General features: G+C 34.9%; 1 protein-coding gene across 2 annotated transcripts in view; it reads right to left on the reverse strand.

Annotated features, from left to right (window-relative positions):
* LOC136797422 (PAS domain-containing serine/threonine-protein kinase-like) overlaps positions 1–17,855 on the reverse strand; it is a 35,402-nt gene extending 17,547 nt beyond the window's left edge. The window contains exons 1-15 of one of the 2 annotated variants that reach the window (XM_067054027.1): positions 17,625–17,855; positions 16,875–16,937; positions 16,154–16,326; positions 14,902–15,117; positions 14,095–14,235; positions 13,576–13,710; positions 12,530–12,811; positions 11,852–11,954; positions 10,011–10,951; positions 8,809–8,985; positions 8,025–8,165; positions 7,229–7,354; positions 6,308–6,442; positions 3,096–3,152; positions 1,759–1,901 (exon numbers count right to left, since the gene is read on the reverse strand). In XM_067054027.1, coding sequence (XP_066910128.1) covers positions 1,759–1,901; positions 3,096–3,152; positions 6,308–6,442; positions 7,229–7,354; positions 8,025–8,165; positions 8,809–8,985; positions 10,011–10,951; positions 11,852–11,954; positions 12,530–12,811; positions 13,576–13,710; positions 14,095–14,235; positions 14,902–15,117; positions 16,154–16,326; positions 16,875–16,937; positions 17,625–17,841 — 3,050 coding nt within the window. In that variant the 5' untranslated portion in view covers positions 17,842–17,855. The remainder of the gene's footprint in view (positions 1–1,758; positions 1,902–3,095; positions 3,153–6,307; positions 6,443–7,228; positions 7,355–8,024; positions 8,166–8,808; positions 8,986–10,010; positions 10,952–11,851; positions 11,955–12,529; positions 12,812–13,575; positions 13,711–14,094; positions 14,236–14,901; positions 15,118–16,153; positions 16,327–16,874; positions 16,938–17,624) is intronic. The other variant, XM_067054093.1, reaches the window with a different exon arrangement.
* Between the last annotated feature and the right edge of the window lie 4,119 nt (positions 17,856–21,974).

Genomic DNA, 21,974 nt, shown 5'->3' on the forward strand with positions numbered 1-21,974 from the left:
GAAACTTGTTTTCTCTCAACTTTGGAAAACACTTAAGACAAAAAGATTCAGAGGTTTCTCTCAGGACTATATGGTAGGAATCTACAAGCACAATATCTCAAACCATCTCTGATTATCCCTTTTCCCAGGGGGGATATGTACTACAAATTTCAAGAAGCTGTGACCCTTTAAGGGATAGTGCAGTCTAAATGTGCCAAAAGTCATTAACATTGTGCAAAAAGGCGTACAAGCATGAGACTTTGCACAATTGTAGTTTAGGGGTCAAAAATTGATTTAAATCTCAGACCCAATAAATTGGCACCTGTTTGTGTATTTTACAGACCAGAACAGGTTCCCAGGCTAAAATGAATTTTTTTTCTCCAAAGTATGCCATATTACATACCGTTGGAAAGCATTTTTCATTCATGCTCGTTTAGAAAAACATTACAACCCATATCTGAAAATTTGACCCCTAAACTTCAATTGTGGGAAGTCTCATGCTTGTACGCCTTTGTGCACAATTTTTACACAATTAGACCGTACAAGGAGTCAATTTTTTATTTTCGTAATTTTTGGAACCCTTACAGAGACCCAATTGCTTTTTAATGGTTGAGAGACTTTCTAGGGTGTGAAAAGGGATCCTTATGGCTCGCACATATCCTGCACTCATTTTGCTCAAGTATCCCCCCCCGGGTCTTAAATTTTGGGCATGGCTCTTTATGAATTGATTGGAAGGAAATAAACTGATTCCTTCCAGAAAGATCATGAAAAACAAGCTAGATGCTGAATAGATAGCAATGCGAGGAGAAAAATGAAAAAAAATCAGTCAGAAAATATAGCGTTTAGCGAAAATGCATAACGCAAAAAATTCATCATTGATTGTTGATCGGGGAGAGGGAAGGGTTGTAGGGAAAAAATAAATAGAAAGTTCTGGTCGCAAAAATCAGTTTTATTGACAATTGAATCATGCTTGATGGTGAGCATTGTTATCAATAATGTTTTTGTGTAAAAAACATAGAAATGAATATAAGGAAAAAATCCACTGAAAATCTGCAAACACGGCGATTTCCGGCATTTTCAACCGGGAAAAAAATTTTCTCAAAAATCGAACTCGGCCATGTTTTGGGCATTGTTAATACGCATCTTTGAGCAAAAAATCAGAAAAAACCAATGATAGAATCCCGAGAAAATGCCAAAAAACCAGTTTTTCCGGCATATTTCCGGCATTTTCGGCCGTAAAAAAATGTCTTTTGAAAATCAGGCTCCGTCACAGTTTAGGCATTGCCATTTTTCATCATTGTGAAAAAAATTTAAAAAAAATAATAAGTCAACATTGAGAAAAGCTATATTTTCTTATTTGGTTAAAGGGAATTTCCCCCAATACGAAAATCCGTTTTTTAAGGCGAATAAGAATTTTCCGGGAAAAACCACTTCAGCCATTCTTTAGAGAATCTTGCCCTCCATCTTTGTACAAAAAATCAGCAAAAAAGTAATGACAGGATTTTGCACAAAGTCGAAAAAACCCTATTTTTAGGCAGTTTTTGGCCCAAATTTGCCCAAATACATTTTTTTTCGAAAATCGGGCTCCGTCACATTTTGGCCATTGCCATTTTGCATCTTTGTGCCAAAATCAGAAAAAACTAATGAGCCAATCTCGAGAAAAGTTGGTAACTAACGGACGAACGGACGAACAGAGGTTAATTTATAGGACCTCAACCGGGGTAGGTCCAAAAACCCGGGTCCCTTTTTTTCCAAGTTCTGTATGATAGTTTGACTTACGAATTTCCGAGCAGTACTTCGGGTGAGCAATATTCGATGGTACCGCAGAAGGTCGTGAAATATTTATCTTTTTCTAATGGTGCAGCTGAACCGAAGTCGATGAGTTTCAAATGAAACGATCGATCAACTATAATGTTTTCGTCCTGTGAGATAGAAAAAAACATAATAAATTAGTTTAGACGCATGAAAGATACTGTACAGAGTTGCTACACGTTTGCCAGTTTGAAAACTTTTATTCTCAAAAGCCATATTTTCCAGATTTTTGTCAAAAAATTTCCAGATTTTGGCAAAATACCCAATATTTTCCAGACATTTTATCCATTACGAAGTTTTTCAGCTTTTCCTTTAACAGTCATTTGAAAAGGGAGGAATATAACGAAGTAAGAAATATCAGCTTGAACATAAATATAAAGATTTGGTTCCGAGTATAAAAGCAAGCAGAAATTTTTGGGAATTTCAAATGCTAGGATAAAAGTTTCCTAATTCCGCAAAGTTTACGAGACTTCATTGAGAACTATCTCCTTCGACGTAGCAACCCTGAGTAGATACTCTTTAACTCGAACCTCTAACTCGATAGTCTTCTTAACTCGAACACTTTTTCTGGTCCCTTCAGTTAACAATGCCTTGTAAACCTTACTCCATAACTCGAACAGATTTGCTTTCCCCGTACGCGTTCAAATCATAGAGACTCCACTGTATTATTTTCACGATATAGAAAGGAGGCGCGCCTCTATGCTGACAAAGCAGAATAAACGAACGAACTTCTCAAAATTTGTGCTCGCGCGGTGCCGAAGGTGGAGAAAAAGTGTTTTTTATTTGTTTAAAAATGCAGTGTAAGCATCACTCTCAACATTAACTTCAAGTTTTTATTCAACAGCCTAATTTACGAGAAATAGTCTTTAATAAGTTCCCCAAATAAAACTTTAAAACAACTTATTGTACGAGTAAAAGTGTGATAACTGGTTTATCATCAACTTGAAAAATATTATGTCTATTCAGTTTTCTTTGTTTTGATTTTTTCCCCAATATTTTATTCTTTTACTTTTAATTAGATTAATAAACATCAAAACCTTCGAAAAAAGAATCGAATGGTCATTAAAAAGATCAAAACATTTTTTTCATAAACTCTTTTGATAAGTTGTTGTGCATTGGAAGCGAAGAGAATAATCAGAAAAATTGTATAATATATGAACGCTCACTTACCGGACCCCTTTTTTGAACGCGGTCTTGTATTTGTAAAGTACAATATGAAATATAGCATTTATGTACGCGTTTTTAGCCAATCAGATTGCTCATATTTTTTATGTTGATAATAATGGCGAATAAGCATAACCTACCTTAATATCACGATGTAAGATTTTGTTTTGATGAAGATAATCTGTGGCTGATAACACCTGGAAAACGCAAAATAAAATTATTTAACGACTTTCAAATAATGACCCCTCAAAAACTTTATATTAAGAGAAGGAGTAGAGAAGTAGTAGTTTTCTTTCTAGTGTTTGGTCAAACCATAGAGGTATAAAGAAAACAGGAGTTGAATGTGTCGGTAATTGGTCGTTAAAGTCTTTTGATTTCTTTTATAAAATGTATCAAAAGAAATTCTAAGCTCGCCCGATGAAATAAGACTTTTTATTAGAACTCAAGTTTGCTCTGAACATTCTAATAATCAGTATTGAAGATTCTAGCCTTTTAATATCCGAAAATTAGATAAAACTTCGTCCACGAAACAAATTTATGTTCCATTTCGCTATCCGTTCAATTTTGTTTTGAAAAGATATTTTCTCAAGCCAGAAAATGAAAAGTTCTTTATAAGCACACACGATTTCAGACTCAATTTGTAGACATAAAGTCGCTGGAGAATTTTGGAGGAAAGTATCAAGCAATAGAGTTCACCTGAAAGAAAACATTGATCGAAAAATCTTATCATTTGATGAAGGATTGCCAAGTTTACAGGCCTTTTTTTAGTCCAAATATTTTCTTACACTGATGTCAGAAACAATGAATCTCGTCTCATCTAATTTCTAAAGCTTAAATGAGCCAATAAGATTTAACCTATGGATAAAAGAGCTCATTAAAAATGCACGATATCAGGGGGGGGGTACAGCCGCAGGGTACTAACCCATAGCCGGGTGGTGGTGTCTAATTTGGAAATTCAAAAAAGTTAGTACCCGGTACTAATTTTGGGGTGGGGGTGGGTATATCTCCAATTTTAAGTTAGTACCCGGTACCAATTTTAGGGTGGGGTGGGTATCATTTCAATTTTTCTTCAAGTACTCAGGCCCTGAATATGGTACATTTGTTTAATTTTTTGTCTTCAACTTTCAGGATTTTAATGAGAAAAGATTTCCTTGTTATGGCTTACAGTATCTGACAGTATTGAAAAGTTTCCCCATTCCAATTGAAGGTACTTTCCCTGCTTATCAAGTATGTAGGGAAGTTTGGAGGTTGTTAGTTTCAATAGTTTTCAGAAAAAAAGAACTGTTATGTTTCTATCAATAAAGAATTATTTTATTCAAATTCATGGGTACTTTCCCTACTTTCTAAGAGGAGAATTTTATGACCACTAAGTTATACAAATATTGAAATAGCTAATGTAAAGAAAGCTATTGTTCAAAATCAGTATTGTTTTAATTAGTGAGAAGGATAGTTCGTTAGAACGTGGTATATGTTTGTCATTGCCTTCTGATGAAAAGAATTACAAGCTGTTGCATCCAAAGTGATACAATCTGTCTTTTAAACAATAAAGTTCTTATCCAAACTGATGATTTAGCTTATTTCTGTTTATTTTTGTTTGTTTGTTTGTTTGTCTGTTTATGGCAATTAAGACGGAGGCAGGTCAACTAAGCAAAGCCAACCAGAGCCAACAATGCAACTTTTTTCTATTTCAACTTCTTTCATAAGATTGAATAAATCACCCTTCTATTGAAGAAAAACATAACGAAATCCATCCAATCCAAGCTTTCATACTATTCTTCAATTTTTATCAACTTGATTTTTACTTCTTCTGATAGATATATATACTTTTATTGCCGTTATTACAGCTATATAATATTTTACTTTTGCCAAGGAATTTCCTTGTTTTACCTTTGTAATTAAAAGGTATGTTTGATTTAAAGAACCTTTAAGAGGATCTGAGTTAAAAACATGGTATATGCAAGTCATAATAACAACAAAGAGCTGCTTTTGCTGGCTTTTGAAAGATTGGGACCATGCTTGGCAAGTTTTAAGGGTGGTGTCTCTTATTTTCCTTGGTAATTTTAAAGCCGGTACCCAGTACTAAAAAGGGGGTGGGGGTCCCTTTTTCCTTAAAAAAAAAGTAAGTACCCAGTACTAAAAGGGGGGTGGGGGTCCCTTTTTCCTTAAGAAAAAGTAAGTACCCGGTACTAAAAAGGGGGTGGTGGTACCTGAGACAATTTTTCTTAAAAATCAGGTTAGTACCCTATGGGTTAGTACCCTGCGGCTGTACCCCCCCCTGACGATATACGAGATTATGAGCATGCATACATCGTAACTTTTTTAATCGTAGGGCGAGCTTGGTTACAATAGCATACTTCTCCTGTCTTTCTTTATACCTCCATGGTCAAACCAAGCAAAGTTAGCGAGTTTATATCACAGATCTGTAAAGCCCGAAGTGCTAGATATGCAATTCAAGCTTTCTCCAGCAAAAAAAAAATGAAACAAAAAATTGACTTTTTAAATTTCGTGCCCGCGGATAGGATCTAGCATTTTAATTGTTTTTGGAGCGCGAGATCAAAAAAAGTAGGCGGCAAACGCTATTTCACATCTCTCAAACCGGTGAAATTGCATATTTTAGTCACGTGACTTTAGTAGGAAATCCTTCCAAACCTAGGCTTCACTTTTCGATAAAAGTCGCTTATCTAGCCCTTCGAGCCTTACAGATCTGTGGTTTATATGGCGTTTATCTGCGACGGAGCCGGTTAGTTTCTGTTTTGTCTAGAAGATGCTGACAGACTAAGGAGGCCCGGTAGAGGCACTTAGCCAAAATTGGGTGCGGGGACGTGCGGGTTGTTCCCAACTGTTACAGTCACTCCGTAGTCAGTCATTCCACCATAATATTAAATAAAATAACGTCACAATTTCGCTTGCGCGAGCCTGGAAATTTTGAAGTCGTTAGTGAAAACCAAGGTTTCTACTGAGGTTATAGCAAAGATAGCGCATTATTTTGCTTCACCTGCCAAGGCTTAGGGAAAAGAGGCTCTATATAGTGTTTTATATAAGATATCTGTGAGTTTGATACACAAGTCATTTCGATGTTTTGTTCAATCCTCCCAGCCTTCTGGTGGTCATCGTAAAACGAAAACAACCGAAAGAATTTAAAAAGGTTTTTATTGAGCTACTCGAAATTTCTTATTAGCCAGTTTATGTATCTGAACTTTTGAGGACGGTGGAGTGGTGACTGAAGCGATTTGCAAAAACTTGTAAAAGCACTTTTTTAACGTCGTTGTCTGTCATTCAGGAACTAAACCAATCAGAAGCTAACTGTCTCCGTAACAGAAAAAAAACAAAAATGGGCAATCATTCTACCAACCTGCCGAAACATGTAACTAGCCAAAGCTTCATCCATGAGTGGTTTTCGATCGATGAATTCGAACAGATCAATTCCGTCACCGTGTTTCTCCATCACCATATGAACGTAACAATCGTTCTCGTATACTTCAAGCACCTGTCAAAAACAAAAAAATGAGTAGAATTTTCAGATTTTGCTATTTTGATATAAGTATCATATACCTTAACCCTTTTTTTCAGTTTTTTTAAGAAAATCGCTAGTTCAAATTTAAAAGCTTAAATATCTCCGGATCTAGAAGGAGTTAGAAGCTCGTTCATAGCTCGTTGGATAGCTTAGAGTCACCTCCTTTAAATATAAATATACTTGACATGGGCACGGAAAGGGTTCATAGAATTTTTGTTTAGACCAGAGAAGTCTGATAAGCGAATGTCAGAATATAAAACAACCTGATTTCCAGCTTCAAAGCAAAGTTTTTCCTCGGAGACGGAAAATGGACTCAACACGAAAAATTAGCCCAGGTTTTCAATATTTCGCTTGATTTTGCTAAATTCTACGGCGCAAAAGTCTCTTTTCATACTTCGAAGAGACGGAAACCCGTCGAGACGGAAGAACTGCGAACACTTTTCAAGAATTACTCAATTTGTGAACGGAAAAGAAACTGCAAGTTTAATTTTACTAGTAATCATGGTGACAGGCTGGAATATCGTAACGTCTAGAAATCTCAATTGTTGGCAATCATTACAATACTAGCCTATACTAGACGTCATGCTTTTTTCTGCGCTTGGTTATTCGTCTTCCTTTCGACTTTTTTTTCGAATATTTTGAAACCAGGATTTCAGGTTTAATACTCAAAACTCAAATAATAGCAGTTAAGCTTTAGGTCCTCTGTGGCAAAACACCATAATGTCAAAAGATTAAATGTAAAACAACTCAATCACTTACTTTAACGACATTAGGATGCTGTAGTTTGCTTAGTAAATGAACTTCGTAAGGTGTGCGACCAATGCTTGCATCATCAATCCAACTGTCTTTCAAAACTTTTTCTTTACGTATGAATTTGACCACAACCTATTGATGAATAGAACACCTTGCTAAATGGTTTATAGGTATGAGCACATATATCATCATATTCCTTTATACACTTAACCGATATCCCGTGGGAGTGTGTTTCGTTTTGAAGTTTTTTTAAATTTTCGAACGTTCGAATTTCAAAACATTCGAAATGAGCTGTTGACAACCAGAATTGAAAACAAGATGGCAGACTAAGTCTGTTAGGCGCACGCGTCCCTAATGAAAATGACCACAACCTTTTGATGAACAGAAATATCATGATTACACGCTTTTTCTTCTTATAAGATAGGTGTCATGAAAATATTCTTACGGTATTGTTAGGTTTGGATAGAAAATCTAGCCAAAATTTAGCATGTAATACATACCTCCAGAAAAAAAATTTGGCATTTTTGTGGAAGCCTTTAGCATTGCTGGGTAATAATCGGCATCTTACATAATGGTAAGATGATCTAAAAATGGCATTCTTAGGTTCAGTTGCCAAATTCCCTGATGCCGGTATTCTTACCATATTCTTAAATTTTTTGTTCAATTTCACCATAAATATTCTAATAAAGTATATTCTTATAAAAAAATGTAAGATCGGCTTTTTAAAGGGCTGAAGGGGGGGGGGGGGAGAAGTTTTCAGAGGCTGATAATCGGAGTCGATATTTTCATATTTCCATATTACCTGTTCGTTATCAGATTTTCTTTCTGCAAGGTTAACAAAACCGAAAGCGCCTTTTCCAATACATCGTGCGGTGTTAAATTTATCGTTATAAAGACCAGACCCAGGATCTTCTAGTTTCATATCTTGTATTTCTTTCAGCATCTGGGAAATATAGCAATGGAATTTTCACAGATAACCCGAAGACTCTCACACAGACACTACAAACAGTTTACTTATTCTCCTTTTGTGGCCGGGTAGCTCAGTCGGTAGAGCATTCGCTTTACAATCTAAGGGTTGTGGGTTCGATCCCCGGTCACCGCCAACTCAGCGGATGAGTAGCTTAGATTGGGTGATCTGACCTAAGCGGTAAGTTACTGGGAGCTGAGAGTAGGTGTGGCGCTCCACCTCAGCCTTCAATTTCCCAGGTCTAGCGCAAATAGAAAAGGGGAATGAACCACCAGATGAATATACTTACTTACTTACTTAACGTCGAATTATTGACAAACTCGGTAAGTAAAATGTTTAATTAATTTTTTCCCAACCACCCGGACCTCATGACTCGTCCCCCGTAAAGCACCTGAAAGTACAGAAAAAGTATCTCTATCACCACTACCCTGGATAAAACCAAACAAAATCTTATGTATGTAGTATACATTACAAATCTTTTTTTGAAGCAATTCAAATTTTTCTTTGTCCCGAATTTTATTGTCAATCTCAGCTAAAAAGTTTACTTTTCTTACGAGTTCCAGGGTCTAATAGACTCCAGGGAAAGCTTTCAGTACAGATAAATTTGTAAAAAACGAACCTCCTGGAAATTACCCGTCGATATAGTCATTGTACTGTTGAAACTTGCTAACAATTGTTTGTGCTTTTCGGTACCGTAAGTTTCGGTTTCTTCATCGGGATCACGTGACATCCAAAGACAAAAGAGTTGTCCGTTGTTGTTGTCTTTGTTCTTGCTTTTACTTGACCATTTCTTGATCTAAAAAAGTGTGATAAATGAACTTTAATATCGAACAGTAAAGATGACACTCTCTAATTCGATTTTCAAGGGGAATCGGATTTTCATTGAATATTGGATAATGGAGCATATCGAATAGTAGAACGTTGTTTATGAGAGTTTCTTGTTGACGGTGACTATCGAATGATGGAGTGTGTTGAATAGTAGAAGTAGAACGTCGAATTAGAGAGAGCGTCAACTGTATTCTATGTACGAAACCAAGTCGCTAGAAATTTATTTGAACACACCCAGCTGGCACACAACGTTGTTTCAACGTTTTTCTAACGTTATATGGACGTTGTGAACGTTAGAAAAACGTCGAAACAACGTTGTGGGCCAGCTGGGCATTCAATATATTAAAGTTGATCCTCAATAACTCGAATTTTTATCGCCCAAACAATTTTTATCGCCCAAACAATTTTTATCGCCCAAACAATTTTTATCGCCCAAACAATTTGAGGTCCCTTTAGAAAAATAATCCCTTCTATCCATGCTACCTTTTTTGAATATCTGGCACAAAACGTCAGTGCATCTTAAAATTAATGGTGTGCATCACGCGATTTTAGAAATAGGTGTTAAATCTTTTATGATAATTTGTTTAAAAAAAAACTGCAATATTTTTTGCAAGCTCGTCATTTTAAAAAGCGATAAAAGGCTGCAATTAAAAAAATGTTGGTGTGCCGTCATCCGATCCAATCGACTCCAACTCGAAACATACCAAAAAATTTATTGCCAATTTTAAAGAACATTTTTTTTTTCAAATCAGAACGTCTATTGTGTCTGTCTCGTTCTATTTAAAGTTTATAACAATAGAATGAATTCCCTTTTAGCTTTTCAGATTTTATTTTTTTAAATACCGACCCACCCAACTCCAAAACCTAGGATCGGGTGACGGCAAACCAACAGCCTAAAGGCTCTAATTTCAATATCGTTAGCTTCGCTTTAACAAAAAAGGAAAAGTGTTACAAAAGCTGTAACAATCTACATTATCATGACTTTTTACTTACCTCAAACAAAATCGGTAACATTGAACCATCTTTGTGTCTCGCTTGCCCGTAATATTGTCCAGGGTAAATTTTACTCAAATCACCTTTATCTTTCTCTAAAATCTCTTTTTTACAGTCCTCAAAAACAAGATCAGAGAGTCCACTCTGTTCTGATGCTGTAAAATTCTGAGACGTTGCCTTGCTGGCACAAACTCGTGTTTTCTGTTCATTACATAATTCAGTATTTTTGGATAACCGAGACAAAACATCGTCCACAATAGACGAGCTCAAAGACTCATAGTCACTCGTTTTGATTTGTTTGTGTTGCAAAACGTCCCTAGAAACAGTATCCTTGGCAACAAAAGCGTCCTTAACAACAGCACCATCTTTAATTTTAACAGGATCCGTAAAAACAATATCTGTCTTACGCAAAGATTCTTCGCGATCATTTTGACCAAAGTCCAGTTTTTGTTTTTCGGTAATCTGGTCAGTTAATTTCCCCTCAATTCTATCAATGTTCGTTTCTCTCTTCTCATCTGAGACAGGTGTACTTATGGTATGAGGTGAAAATCCATCGAGTTTGTCCTTCTTATTCGCCTGATGGCTGACGCAATTATTCAACTTATTAGTGCAAATCTCATCATTAAGAGGTGTTCCTGTGTTATCCAAACATTCGTCTTTCAAAGGCGTGTCTTGATTATTCAAACATATCTCATCTCTAAGAGGCGTGCCTCTACTATCGAGATGTTCTTCTTGCAACGGTGTGCCTCTGTTATTCAAACGCTCGTCTTTAAGAGGTGTGCTTTGATCGTTCAGGCTTTCCGATTCGTCATTTATTCCACTGTCGTTCTTCGTGCTTCTTATTTCGCCTTCTTCAAGATCTGTATCATCGAGACCACATTTTGTTGTAGCAGGCGGACCATCGAGGCATTCGATAACCAGATCATCCTTTTTACATGAACCTGAAAAAAAGCATTCGATACAAAGGTAACTTTCTCGCAAAATACTCACAAAAGTTTTCGACCACTAAAATCCGCATGTTGCTTTCTGTTGCATGGATTTTCGAGCATAAACGGTGGATTTTTGAGTGTAAAAGGTGAATTTTAGAGCGTAAACGGTGGATTTTCGAGTGTAAAAGGCGGATCTTCGAGCGTAAAAGATGGATTCTCGAGCGTAAAAACGCGAATCCCGTAGTTGTTAACCAAAAATCAAAACAAAAAATGGTGGATTAGTTGTCGTAAAACCAAGACAAATTTTGCGTTTTAGGGGATGTCCATAATCCAGACAAAGAATAAAGATCACTAGCATGGAAGTCTATGCAAGTCCTTTTTTAATCCCCTGTACCCTTTTAAACTACCGAAAGTGAATTTTTTGAATTGACGAAAACTAAAGGGAGTTAAAGGTTTTATGTTGGCAGAAGTGTTCCCGTTTCATATCAGACACATATTTCATATCAGTGTCTGCATATTGTTATATCATGCTGATATAAGCAAAAAAATGTTTTTCTTTTCCTCTTTCTGACCAATCTTGCTCCACATCCATGTCAATCCAATGTGAAAAAGCTTGTGCATTAAAATTGACGAGTAAGCAAACGATATCACTCTTACTTGAAAACAAAACCTTTAAAATGTGAAATTTATGTGAAAGTATCCAACTACCTAATCAGCCCTTTTTACACCGGGTAAGGGATCAGAAATAAATTAGGGCGAGGCTCAAAAATGGAGCATAATTGAGCTTTAGCGTAGTAAGAGTCGACGTTAAAGGGTTGTAAAGGGTTATGGGTTAAGGGCTATAATAGTTATAAAAATATCATCAAAATTGGAGCCTTTTAATTGCATTTCTGCTCAAGATGAAAAACATACCATGTTTATTACGCTTAATTGAAGATGATGGTGTTTGAGGGATGGAACCATGATGAAGCATGTCGATTTGTTCGTAAAAGTAAGGTATCAGCGTTGTGATTTCCTGGAAAAGAAAATAGTCATTATTTCACAGATTCTTCTTTCCTCTGAGTTGACATCTACTGTAATATCGTCTAACATCGTTCTTATCATGTTGTATTGCAAAGTGGGGTACGCATAATACAGGTACAAAAAAATGAGGATAGTTATTTACCCAATGAATGAACGAACGAACGAACGAACGAACGAACGAACGAACGAACGAACGAACGAACGAACGAACGAACGAACGAACGAACGAACGAACGAACGAACCCTATTTGCTAGAGGGGTAGAATCTACCACGTTGATCTTCTTTTATATCAACGAAAAGTTTTAGAAACGATTTAAAATTTTCTGACGTTTAATAAATCTTAATCTCTCCTGCATGTGCAAATTTTTGGGGTCATAGGTCGTCTAGAACAGGTTTTATGAAACATGACTTTATAGGTACTAACAATCTACATTTTGAAATCGTGAAAAAATTTTCATGTATGACCTCATATTGTATGCCCACCCTTTGGGCTAAAAAAAAATCTAAAGAGCTTGGAGTTAATGAAATAAAATGAAAGATTGAATGAACAAAGTATTAACAGTTACCTTTCCCATTAGTTCACTTTCAAAATATCCCAAAAAGATTCTCAAGAAATTCTCATTACAACTCGTCACCAGACCTTTATTATCGATGGTCATTAAACCACTAACGTTAGAAAACACCCATAAGAAGCCTTTGTATAAGAATTTAGACATTTGACGTTTGTTTTCTGCTGTTCGTTCCATGTAAAGCTGATGGAATTCCGGGTCATGAATTCTGACTTTGATTGTTGAGGGGAATGGAACCAAGTCTTTTGTACGGCTTGTGACGCGTTGCTTTTTGATGTCCTATAAAAGGAGTTAGCTGTATTTTTTTTTAAGATTATTCTTTAAGAATATGTGAGAGAAGGTAGAAAGTATATAACCATATTTCCCTAGTTTTCTGGTCTTCAACTTTTTGTCAAACAAGGAACAGTCATACTTTCCACCCCACCCTAGCTAGATGGTGGGGTAAACGGTTTTCCCAAAAAAGTCAGAAAGGGTGGGTTTACAGGGATTTCTTGACTTATGGCGGGGTTGGTGGCAAAGGGTGGGGGGCTTTTTCCTTCAATTTTTATATTGTGTTTTGTTTTGTTTTTAATGATTTTTAATCATCATTAAATCAATCTTTTCCCAGCACGTGGCGGGGGCGCCCACAAATAAAAATATTCTTCTCAAAAAGAGGAGCTTTATCCCCTCAAGTAATTCTGCAAGATAATGAAAAATTCAAACATTTCTGTTATTTTTAGTATAAATATAAAAACTGGACTTACTCTGGCCTATCTGAGAACAAGTTCTAAGAGTCTGGAAACACGTGGAAATTTTTTTGTTTTTTTTGAAGGGTGGGGTATGGATATTTTGGTGGTCAAGGGCGGAGTTTTTCTGAAAGGGCAGGGTTCAAAGAGTTTCTACATTTAGGGCGGGGTTGGTGGTAAAGGGTGGGGGCTGTTTTCAAGGGTGGGGTATCAACCCCGTAGGAAAGTATGACAGTGTCGTGTTTTAATTTTCAGACTTTGAGATGATAAAAGTATATTACCCCTTGTTTATAAATAAAAAGTAGCTTTTTCACCTACCTTTGAAAGCACTTGACCAGGTGATGGTAATTGAAAGGAAGGGACAAACGTGTCAATGTTTTTGCCAATCAGATCTTGAGGATCTTCATAACCATGCAAAAGTGCAAAAGTGAAATCACAATCTGAAATTGTTCCCTAGCAATGAGATAATGAGGCATAAATTTTATTATGCTTGAAATTGGTATATTATTTGTATTGTTATTTTGTCAAAAATTTTTACAACTCATACTAAAGACACTCTCTTATTTTTTCAAAATTTCCAGGCTTAAGAAATGAATTAAAAGCCTTGTATCTCACGCAGTCTCTGAATCCCCTAGGAATAATTTCAGAAAATGAAAAATAAAACTCCCTACATGGAACAATGTCGTAAATTTAAGACAATTCTGACTGTTTTCAAGGTCTTTACAAGCACTACTTTGAAAATATTTTCTAAATTTCAAAGACAATTATCCAAGAATGCTGATCTTCTGGTACCTGGAGAAGTCCACAGAAGTTATGACTGAAATTTCAAAATCTTACAGCAGCATCAAACAAGAAGCTTCCTTTGTTGACATCAACAGGTTCCATAATGAGCACACATCGAACATCACTCCCTGCTTGTATACGTTTCATCCATACAGACACCATGAATATGTCTCCTTTCTTATTGGTGGCTTCTAACTGAAAAGTGAAAACAATATTTTGTTATTTTCTCTCTGAAAAACAACCTTTAGCGGTGTTCTTTGCTCTTTGGTTCACCTAAAACAATACAAAAGAATGGGTACCAAAGACTTCTCAAATTCATGTCAGATTTTGTTGAATTTTTTCAATTTTGTTGAATTATGAAACACAAAATTTTTTTATACTTTGCTGAGACAGACGTCTATTTGAATTTGAAAAGGTTCGAACAATATGTATAGAACCTTTACTGCAAGAAATTTATTTTAAACAACAAAACTAAAAACATATGAAAATTTTCATAATACTCCTGCAAAAACCTTTATACTTTGACAACCTTTTTTAAATACAACACAATAATCACCTTATGTGGAAATTTACCCTATAGATAGATAGATAGAGTCGATATTTTACGTGGATAGCCCAGTAATCTAGGACTTATAGACAGTCTTTCGATTGTTTTCACGGGGTCCACGGCCAGCCGGCTCGGCTATCTATGAATTGAACAGAACATTGGAAGGTGCGGGGATTCGAACTGCGAATCCCTGATTTGAGACGCTGACGCCTTTGACCACTTGGCCATCGCTCCTTTATTTATCATAGAACACAAAGATACTGACTTCTTAATTTTATTTATTTATTTTGAAAATAATGATTCGAAACACATACCACTTTCCCTGAAACCATAACAATATTTCCTTCTTTATCAATATTCTGTTCAATCAAAACATTCTGTTTCACACCATCCTCCATTGTGAACAGTTGAGATACTTTCATGTGCTTGCCACATAATTCTTCATCTGTGTAACCAAACAGGTCACATGCTGTCTCGTTGGTAATCAAAATACGAGATGTCCTTGCATTGATGGTGACTATAGCTTGAGTCTAAAGGGAAAGTTAAATTTTATTTTGAAGGTGCTTGCTGATATTGTAAAAGCAAATTATGCAAAAAAAAATTAAAATGTTGACCAACATCAAAGTGTTATAAACTGATGGTCTGTGTTATGTATTTCAGAAAGAAGACCTTCCATTGTCAAATAAAAAATCAAATGACGTAGTGTGCACTGTTTTGTTTTAATGATTCGTTTTAAAAACTGCAATGTTCTTGCAAGCTCAGAAATTTAAATATCATCAACCTGGCTTTAATTTTGATGAGATAAAAATTATGATTAAGTTTGATGTGGTATGATTAATTTTTTGGTCAAAAAGATTTTCATAAACCATCATTATTTTTTTTGCTTTTGGGACATGAGACAGTAATATTGAATTAGCTCAGATGGGACAAGAGGTTTCATTATATTCCCATATGACGAACTTGCAAACCGCACTGGGCTCAACTTTAGTATTTTTCAATCATGCATAGGCCCAAATGTAAAATTGATAGAAAAGTCCAATGTAAACTAAAGCCTCGTTTTGATGAAAAACTTGTCCCCAGGTCCCAAAAATAAAAATTTTCAAAATATGAAAAAAAACATTCTAAGATATTCACCCAATGAACTATTGGGCCAAATTTCAGCCGAAACTCAATCATTTTTGAAGTCTCAAGCCTACCCCCAAAGTTTCAGCCTCGTTTTGGAGCTAAAACTCATGACCAGGCCCTTAAAAATTAAAATTTTCAAAAAATGAAAAAAAACGCCCCCAGATGAACACCCAAGGAACAAGTCTGCCAAATTTCAGCCAAATCCGATCATTTTTGAAGTCTCCATCCTGCCCCAAAGTTTTCAGACAGACATACATACACACATACCACATACACATACGTCTTTGTCAGATTCTAGCTCAACTGAAGTTGAGAAAAAAGATTATAATATAGTTCTAAAAACTCTTGTTGTTTGAAACCCACAAACTTGTGCATCATAGCCAGAGATACTCTACTTTTATGCAATGGCACCTTATGCTCCCTGAGCATTATTATACTTACAGGTTTTTTATACTGCGAATTGGTGTTGTTCTCAATTTCAGCTGATCCACCCATAAAATTAAAAAATTGCCATGAAGCATTCAAGGAATGTTGTGCAGGACTGTTTGTTGATATATTACCAGGACATGGACTTGCGCAGTAGCTGATACTGTGGTATGACTTAGACAAATCATCTAGAAAAAAATGCGAAGAAATTGATTTCAAATCAACTTTTGATAATCTATATAGTAAATAATGATACTAGCTCTTGGATCTTATCATATTTATCAAAATGCTGGTCTCCACTTCCGCGCGATATGGGTGACAGCTTTTTTCTTGACCTTTTTTGCCTGAAGAAAAGATTACGTCATAAAAAAATTTTGCGCGAAAAAAAAAAGTTAAAGGAAGTTCTACTTTTTTTCATCCGTTACAAATTTCGGTCAAAAGTTTTTGCTCATATCGCGCAAAAGTGAAGACCGGCCTTAAAGTCTGCAAAAAAGATTAAAAAGCAACTTAGAGTCTGTATTTTCAAACAAGGAGCTGGACCAAATCCAGCCAAGTACAATTTGTATGTTAATTATTAAAAGGAGGCCATAACATAATGGCTCAAAGATATTAATCAAATCTGTTTAAAGTTTGAATCAAAACGATACATATTCATAGGATTAAAGATATTTTTCATTTTAATAGTCAACTTTGACATACATTTTAAATTTACTATTTATATATAAATTTTGTTTACATTTATGACTGCTCTTTGATATTGTAGAGAGGTTAGATTTAGAAGACATTGAATCAGTGGTAGCTGAAAAATAAAGTTTAGTTAAATTACATTACATCAAGCTATTACAATAATTATTTTAAAAAATCTTTAAAGTAAAAAGACCTTGTTTAAATATTATTGAAAAATGACATGGCTGATCCAATCCTTGCGGGGTTAAGATTGTATAAAAAACTGTACTGTAATTGTTATTGTTATTATTATCACAGTTGTTAGTCTCTTTTTCTAGTATAGCTGGATTCAAACAAACACTGCAGGAGACCACCATATTACTTGTCTAGATAGTAAAATTAAATTCAAATTTTTATTTTAAGATGTCATTTTCATAACAGATGAAGATTAAAATTATAGTTTGTTCATTTTCAGTTAGATATTTGTTAACGGCTTTCAGATGTGATTCTTTTCATTTTATTAACTATCAAAAACAATGCATGACACTGAACGGACTATAGAAGACAACAGTTAACTTTTATTTTTTTAAGAATTTTAAAGAGAACACATTATCTCAACCTTCTTGAGGTAAGCTAACAGGAAGAAACAAGAATAATGAATAAGAGCACTGGTGAAAGCAAGGTTAGTAAATATTCTGGAAACTTTAGTGAATTAAACTTTGAGACATACAAGCCTCTTTATTTACTTCCCTGAGATAGAGATCTGTCTGAGCGGAGAAAACTTCTAACACTGCATAAAAAGAAAGTCAGCCGCGCTTACCTTGTTTCAAAGAGGAATCTGCTGGATCGTATTCACTCAATCTTGATCTTGCGCGTTCTTCCATTTCTTGGACTTTCTCTGCTTCAAACAATGGTTGATCAAAACTTTTATCTTTCATCATACTCAACATGTTGACAGCTTTCTCGTCATTTTTCTCTCGAAAATGATGCAAAGGCGATGACATGTTGATGGAGTTTGATAAATTTGTTGCTTTCATCTTGTATGTAGTTTTATTTAATTTATTTCCTCTATTAAAAAGGTCAATGAAGATTTTTTTTTTAAGTGCTGAATACCTTCTGTCTAAAAAATTGTTCTCAGAAGTCATTTTGACGTCTTATTTTTAATTACAAGATTTTGTACTCAAAACTATACACCATTCAAGTATAAGTTCTCTTACAAACATGTCAGTCCATTTTTGTATTTATATATAATTTATAATTCAAAACAATTAAAATTAGAAAATTCCTGGAGGATAAAACAATAAAATCAATAAAATGTAGTTGAATAGTAAACCATATACAAATATAGGACATGAGAACATAATTAGTTGAAATCCCTATGGAAAAGAAAGGCTGAACAAACAAACAAATAATCTTTAAGGTGCATTGAAGGGGGCTGTTTGTAAAAATTGATACAACATCAAACGATACTAGCACATGGCCTTGCTCTAAAAGTTGATCAAGTATGTTTTGAATACTTGCTACTGTGTCAAAAGAAACTTTCAATGGGTCTGAATGGGTTAATAAATTGATCAGCCTTGGAAATTCTCTTTTTTAACTTATTATAAGCTGCATTTTACGGTAAGCGGCCTCTGCTTGTTGCGAGCACAACCAGAAGCTACCTATCTGCCGAAAGTATGTGTTTGCTGTGAATGAGAAAATAAAAATTATTTTGATAGTTGCATTGTTGGATATATTTTCTATTTTCCCCCAGCTTGCCTCCCTTGAAAATGAAGAAGAAAAAATGTGATCTCTCTAGATTGGAAAGGAGTTTGGAGATTTGAAGAATTGGAAAAAAAATCAAAAATCTGATATTTCTAGTTTGAAGGATTTAAGCAATGATTGAAAGATCTTCCAGGATCTTCTATCAGTATAGACTGAAACTCCTATATCAAGATTATGAAGAGACCACTTTCGTTTTTGTTGCAGATTTCGATATTTAAACTTCTCACAGGGATTATTTGTCAATGTGTTGTGTCAACTTGTCAGCAGTGTATTGACATAGGCAAAGATAAAAGGGGTAAGACTAGCCTAGTTTCTAATCCTGATATATAGGACTTTAAGTCTAGACTGTCAAAATTTAAGTTAATCCTTCCCCAGCTGTCACTGCATAAAACCATCTTCTTTCCATTTTTTGGAAGCCCGAAAAAAAAAGATTTTCGGACATCAAATAAAAAAATTATACATTTCCAAATCCTTTTTCCGAAAAATTATCTTTTCCATATTTTGAAACAAAAAAGAATTAGTTTTCGTGATATCAAAAATTGAGAAATGTTTGTTTTTCGATTCGATGGAAAAGTAATTATTTTCGGACAATTACTATAATTGAAAGGATATATTTTTTCTACAAAAAAAGTGGAAAGGTGTTTTATCCTGTTAATTGGAAAGGAAATCATTTTCGCCACTTTTGGATTTCCGAAAAGAGTCATTTTTCTGACATTAGGAAAATGGAAAGGTTCTCTATCCTGATATATCGTAAAGAATCAATTTGAAAGCTTTTGGCTTTCGAAAAGAGCCACTATTTTGAAAAAAGAAAAATGGAAAGGTTCTATGTCTTGGTGATTCGTAAAGAGTTTATTTTTGACAGCTTTGGATTTCCAAAAAGAGCCACTTTTCTGAAGGTGGGATGTGGAAATGATGAATTTTTTTAATAAATAAATGCCCGACCAGATTAGTATACATCCAATACATAAACAGCCGGTGAAGCAACACCGAAACATACTTTGAAACATACTTTTATTGTCAAACGTTAAAGATATCTTTTTTGGGTTTTCTAAAGGGGATCTGACTGTGCAGACAAGCTGTTATATTCCATAAACAATATTTTTAATAAAGTTTTAATTAATACTTTCAGGTTTCTCTAAAATCAATCTCTGCTCTAATTTGTTGTCCTAAAATTTACCATGAAATCACAAATTGCGAGCAAGTTAAAATATGTTCATTCAAAAGGGCATCGAATAGGGCTAGAGCTTTAGCAAAAGTGAAACTTTTTAGAAGTACGAGCGTGGCAAGCTCAGAGGTTATCATTTTTTTCTAGTGGGACTGATTTAAAGCCTTTTTTGGCAATTATTTTTCCACTGGGGTGACTAGCGGATGCGAGCCAAATTGGGTACAGAGGCAGGGTGTCTGGTGACTAGGGGATTCACACTGGGCCTGTGACACCCGTTAGTTCATTCTTCTTGGCTAAAGCTCCGAAAAGGTGGATAATTCCTTTTGTCGTTTTTCATTAAAATGTAAGAATTTGATGTTTCTAGATTGATTGTCTTTTCTTCGTTTATCAAAGAAAATATCAAAGTGTTCTTCTTGAAATTTAAACAAAAAGCTTTTTCATAAAAATATCAAATTTTCATGCCGAATTTATCGAAGATACAATCATCATAAAAGGAAAGGTAATAATTTCGTATTTAAAAAACATTACAATCTCTACGTCGGGGTAAAAGTAAGGTCCAGCTTTTCTTGCAGCTGATGTGGCAAAAGTAGTATATTTTCAATTTTATGAGAGCATTATGAGAATGTTTTCTTTAGAAAGTGACAAGATCATTTTTTAGTGTCCAATAAAACACCCGTGTGTCTGTTAAAGTAATGACAGGAAAAAGAAGAGCCGTCCTCGTTGACCAAATTAGGTGCTTTGCTTTTTCGCACCATAGAATTAGCAGTTTTCAGTCGAAACGATAAGAAATATCCTATATTTTTTACATTGAAAGATCCAAACTTCCGGAATTGTCTCCTTAGTTTGTCCCATAATTGATTATAAACCATCACGGTACTGCCGGTATTACAGACCTTGTGGGACCCACTACAAAATTTGGCTGAAAATTTTGTCTCGGCTTGGAAAATGCCATGTATAAACTTTAATCCCTACAGTGGGAGAAGCTCCACCGGGGCTGTGACACTGTGACAGGGGTATGATTAGCTCTTTTTGTACACCTTCACCAGATTTTCAACATCAACTAGACTAATTGAAGATGTTTAAAAACCAACGATTGGAAACTGGACGTGCTCAAATCAATCTTCTTGAAAGACATTGTACATGACATACATGACTTAAATCTTTCATATCATTCCATTTTGAGATTATTTTCGGCTAGCCATTATGCCTACGAAGGTCTTTTAATTAAGTGCTAATCTCGATTTACTTCATTATAGTTGAAAAATGTAATGCAAGGCAATTTTTTGTTCCTTGATTTGAATCAAGTGCAAAGGCGTTTTGTAGAAGGAAAGAAGAACAATTTATTTGAGGCATTCTTTCATAAAATGAAGATAGTATAATCATTCGGCAGCTACTTTTTGTTTCGTTTGATTGATTCACTGTTTTGGGCCTCGCGACGCTGCGCTTATGGCTAGTAGGTTGCATTTAAGCCTGTACTTTACATTATAGAAAGCATAAAATTTTTGGGAATTAGATATTTCGCAAATCATCCGAAAATAATTTTCATGGTCAGCGAGTTTGACGAGTTTTACATATATAACGAACCAGGAAAGTATTTAAAAAGAAATCACTTCGATATTTCATAAATACGCGTTTTTTTATAAGAACATCCAAAAATTTTGAAGCTTTCGGGAGTTCTTGACTTTTCAGCCTAAAAATGTTCTTAACATGTTATTATTTTCCCGCACATTACTTCCTAAGAAATCGGGTGTTTTCGAGTCCTCAAAGCCTTAAAATGTTCTTAACGATTCGTATACTTTCTCTTTTTTCGGCGCTATTTTAAAGGCTGAAAAATTTGTTAGGCGGTTTCATCAAAAAAATTACAATTAACTGTTTGAACTAAACAACACCATTCCCTTTGGGACCCTGTGTTAACACATTTATAATCGTGGAAAAATTACGATATATTCAATTGCAGTCCAATTAAGTCTCTCATTGAACAATGTTAATAAAGAGATTTTAATTGGCAGAAATTAAAGAGGGAAAGAAACGACTTGATTTGTCACGAAATTATGTAACATTTTTTCACACGGACTTTACAGTAAGCCAAAGAATGTAACAAAATGTAAGAAGTAAAGACTTTGCGATGAATATGTGCGTCAATAATGCTAAAGAGGCCCTGCAATGATCGTGTAAGTACACTTTTTTAGTTATTTTTGGAATAGCCTGTCTAAAAAAACATAGTTTCTTTCTTGCTATTAT

The sequence above is a fragment of the Clytia hemisphaerica genome, unplaced genomic scaffold (assembly GCF_902728285.1).
Source record: "Clytia hemisphaerica strain Z4C2 unplaced genomic scaffold, Clytia hemisphaerica genome assembly, whole genome shotgun sequence".
Classification (NCBI taxonomy): Eukaryota; Metazoa; Cnidaria; class Hydrozoa; order Leptothecata; family Clytiidae; genus Clytia; species Clytia hemisphaerica.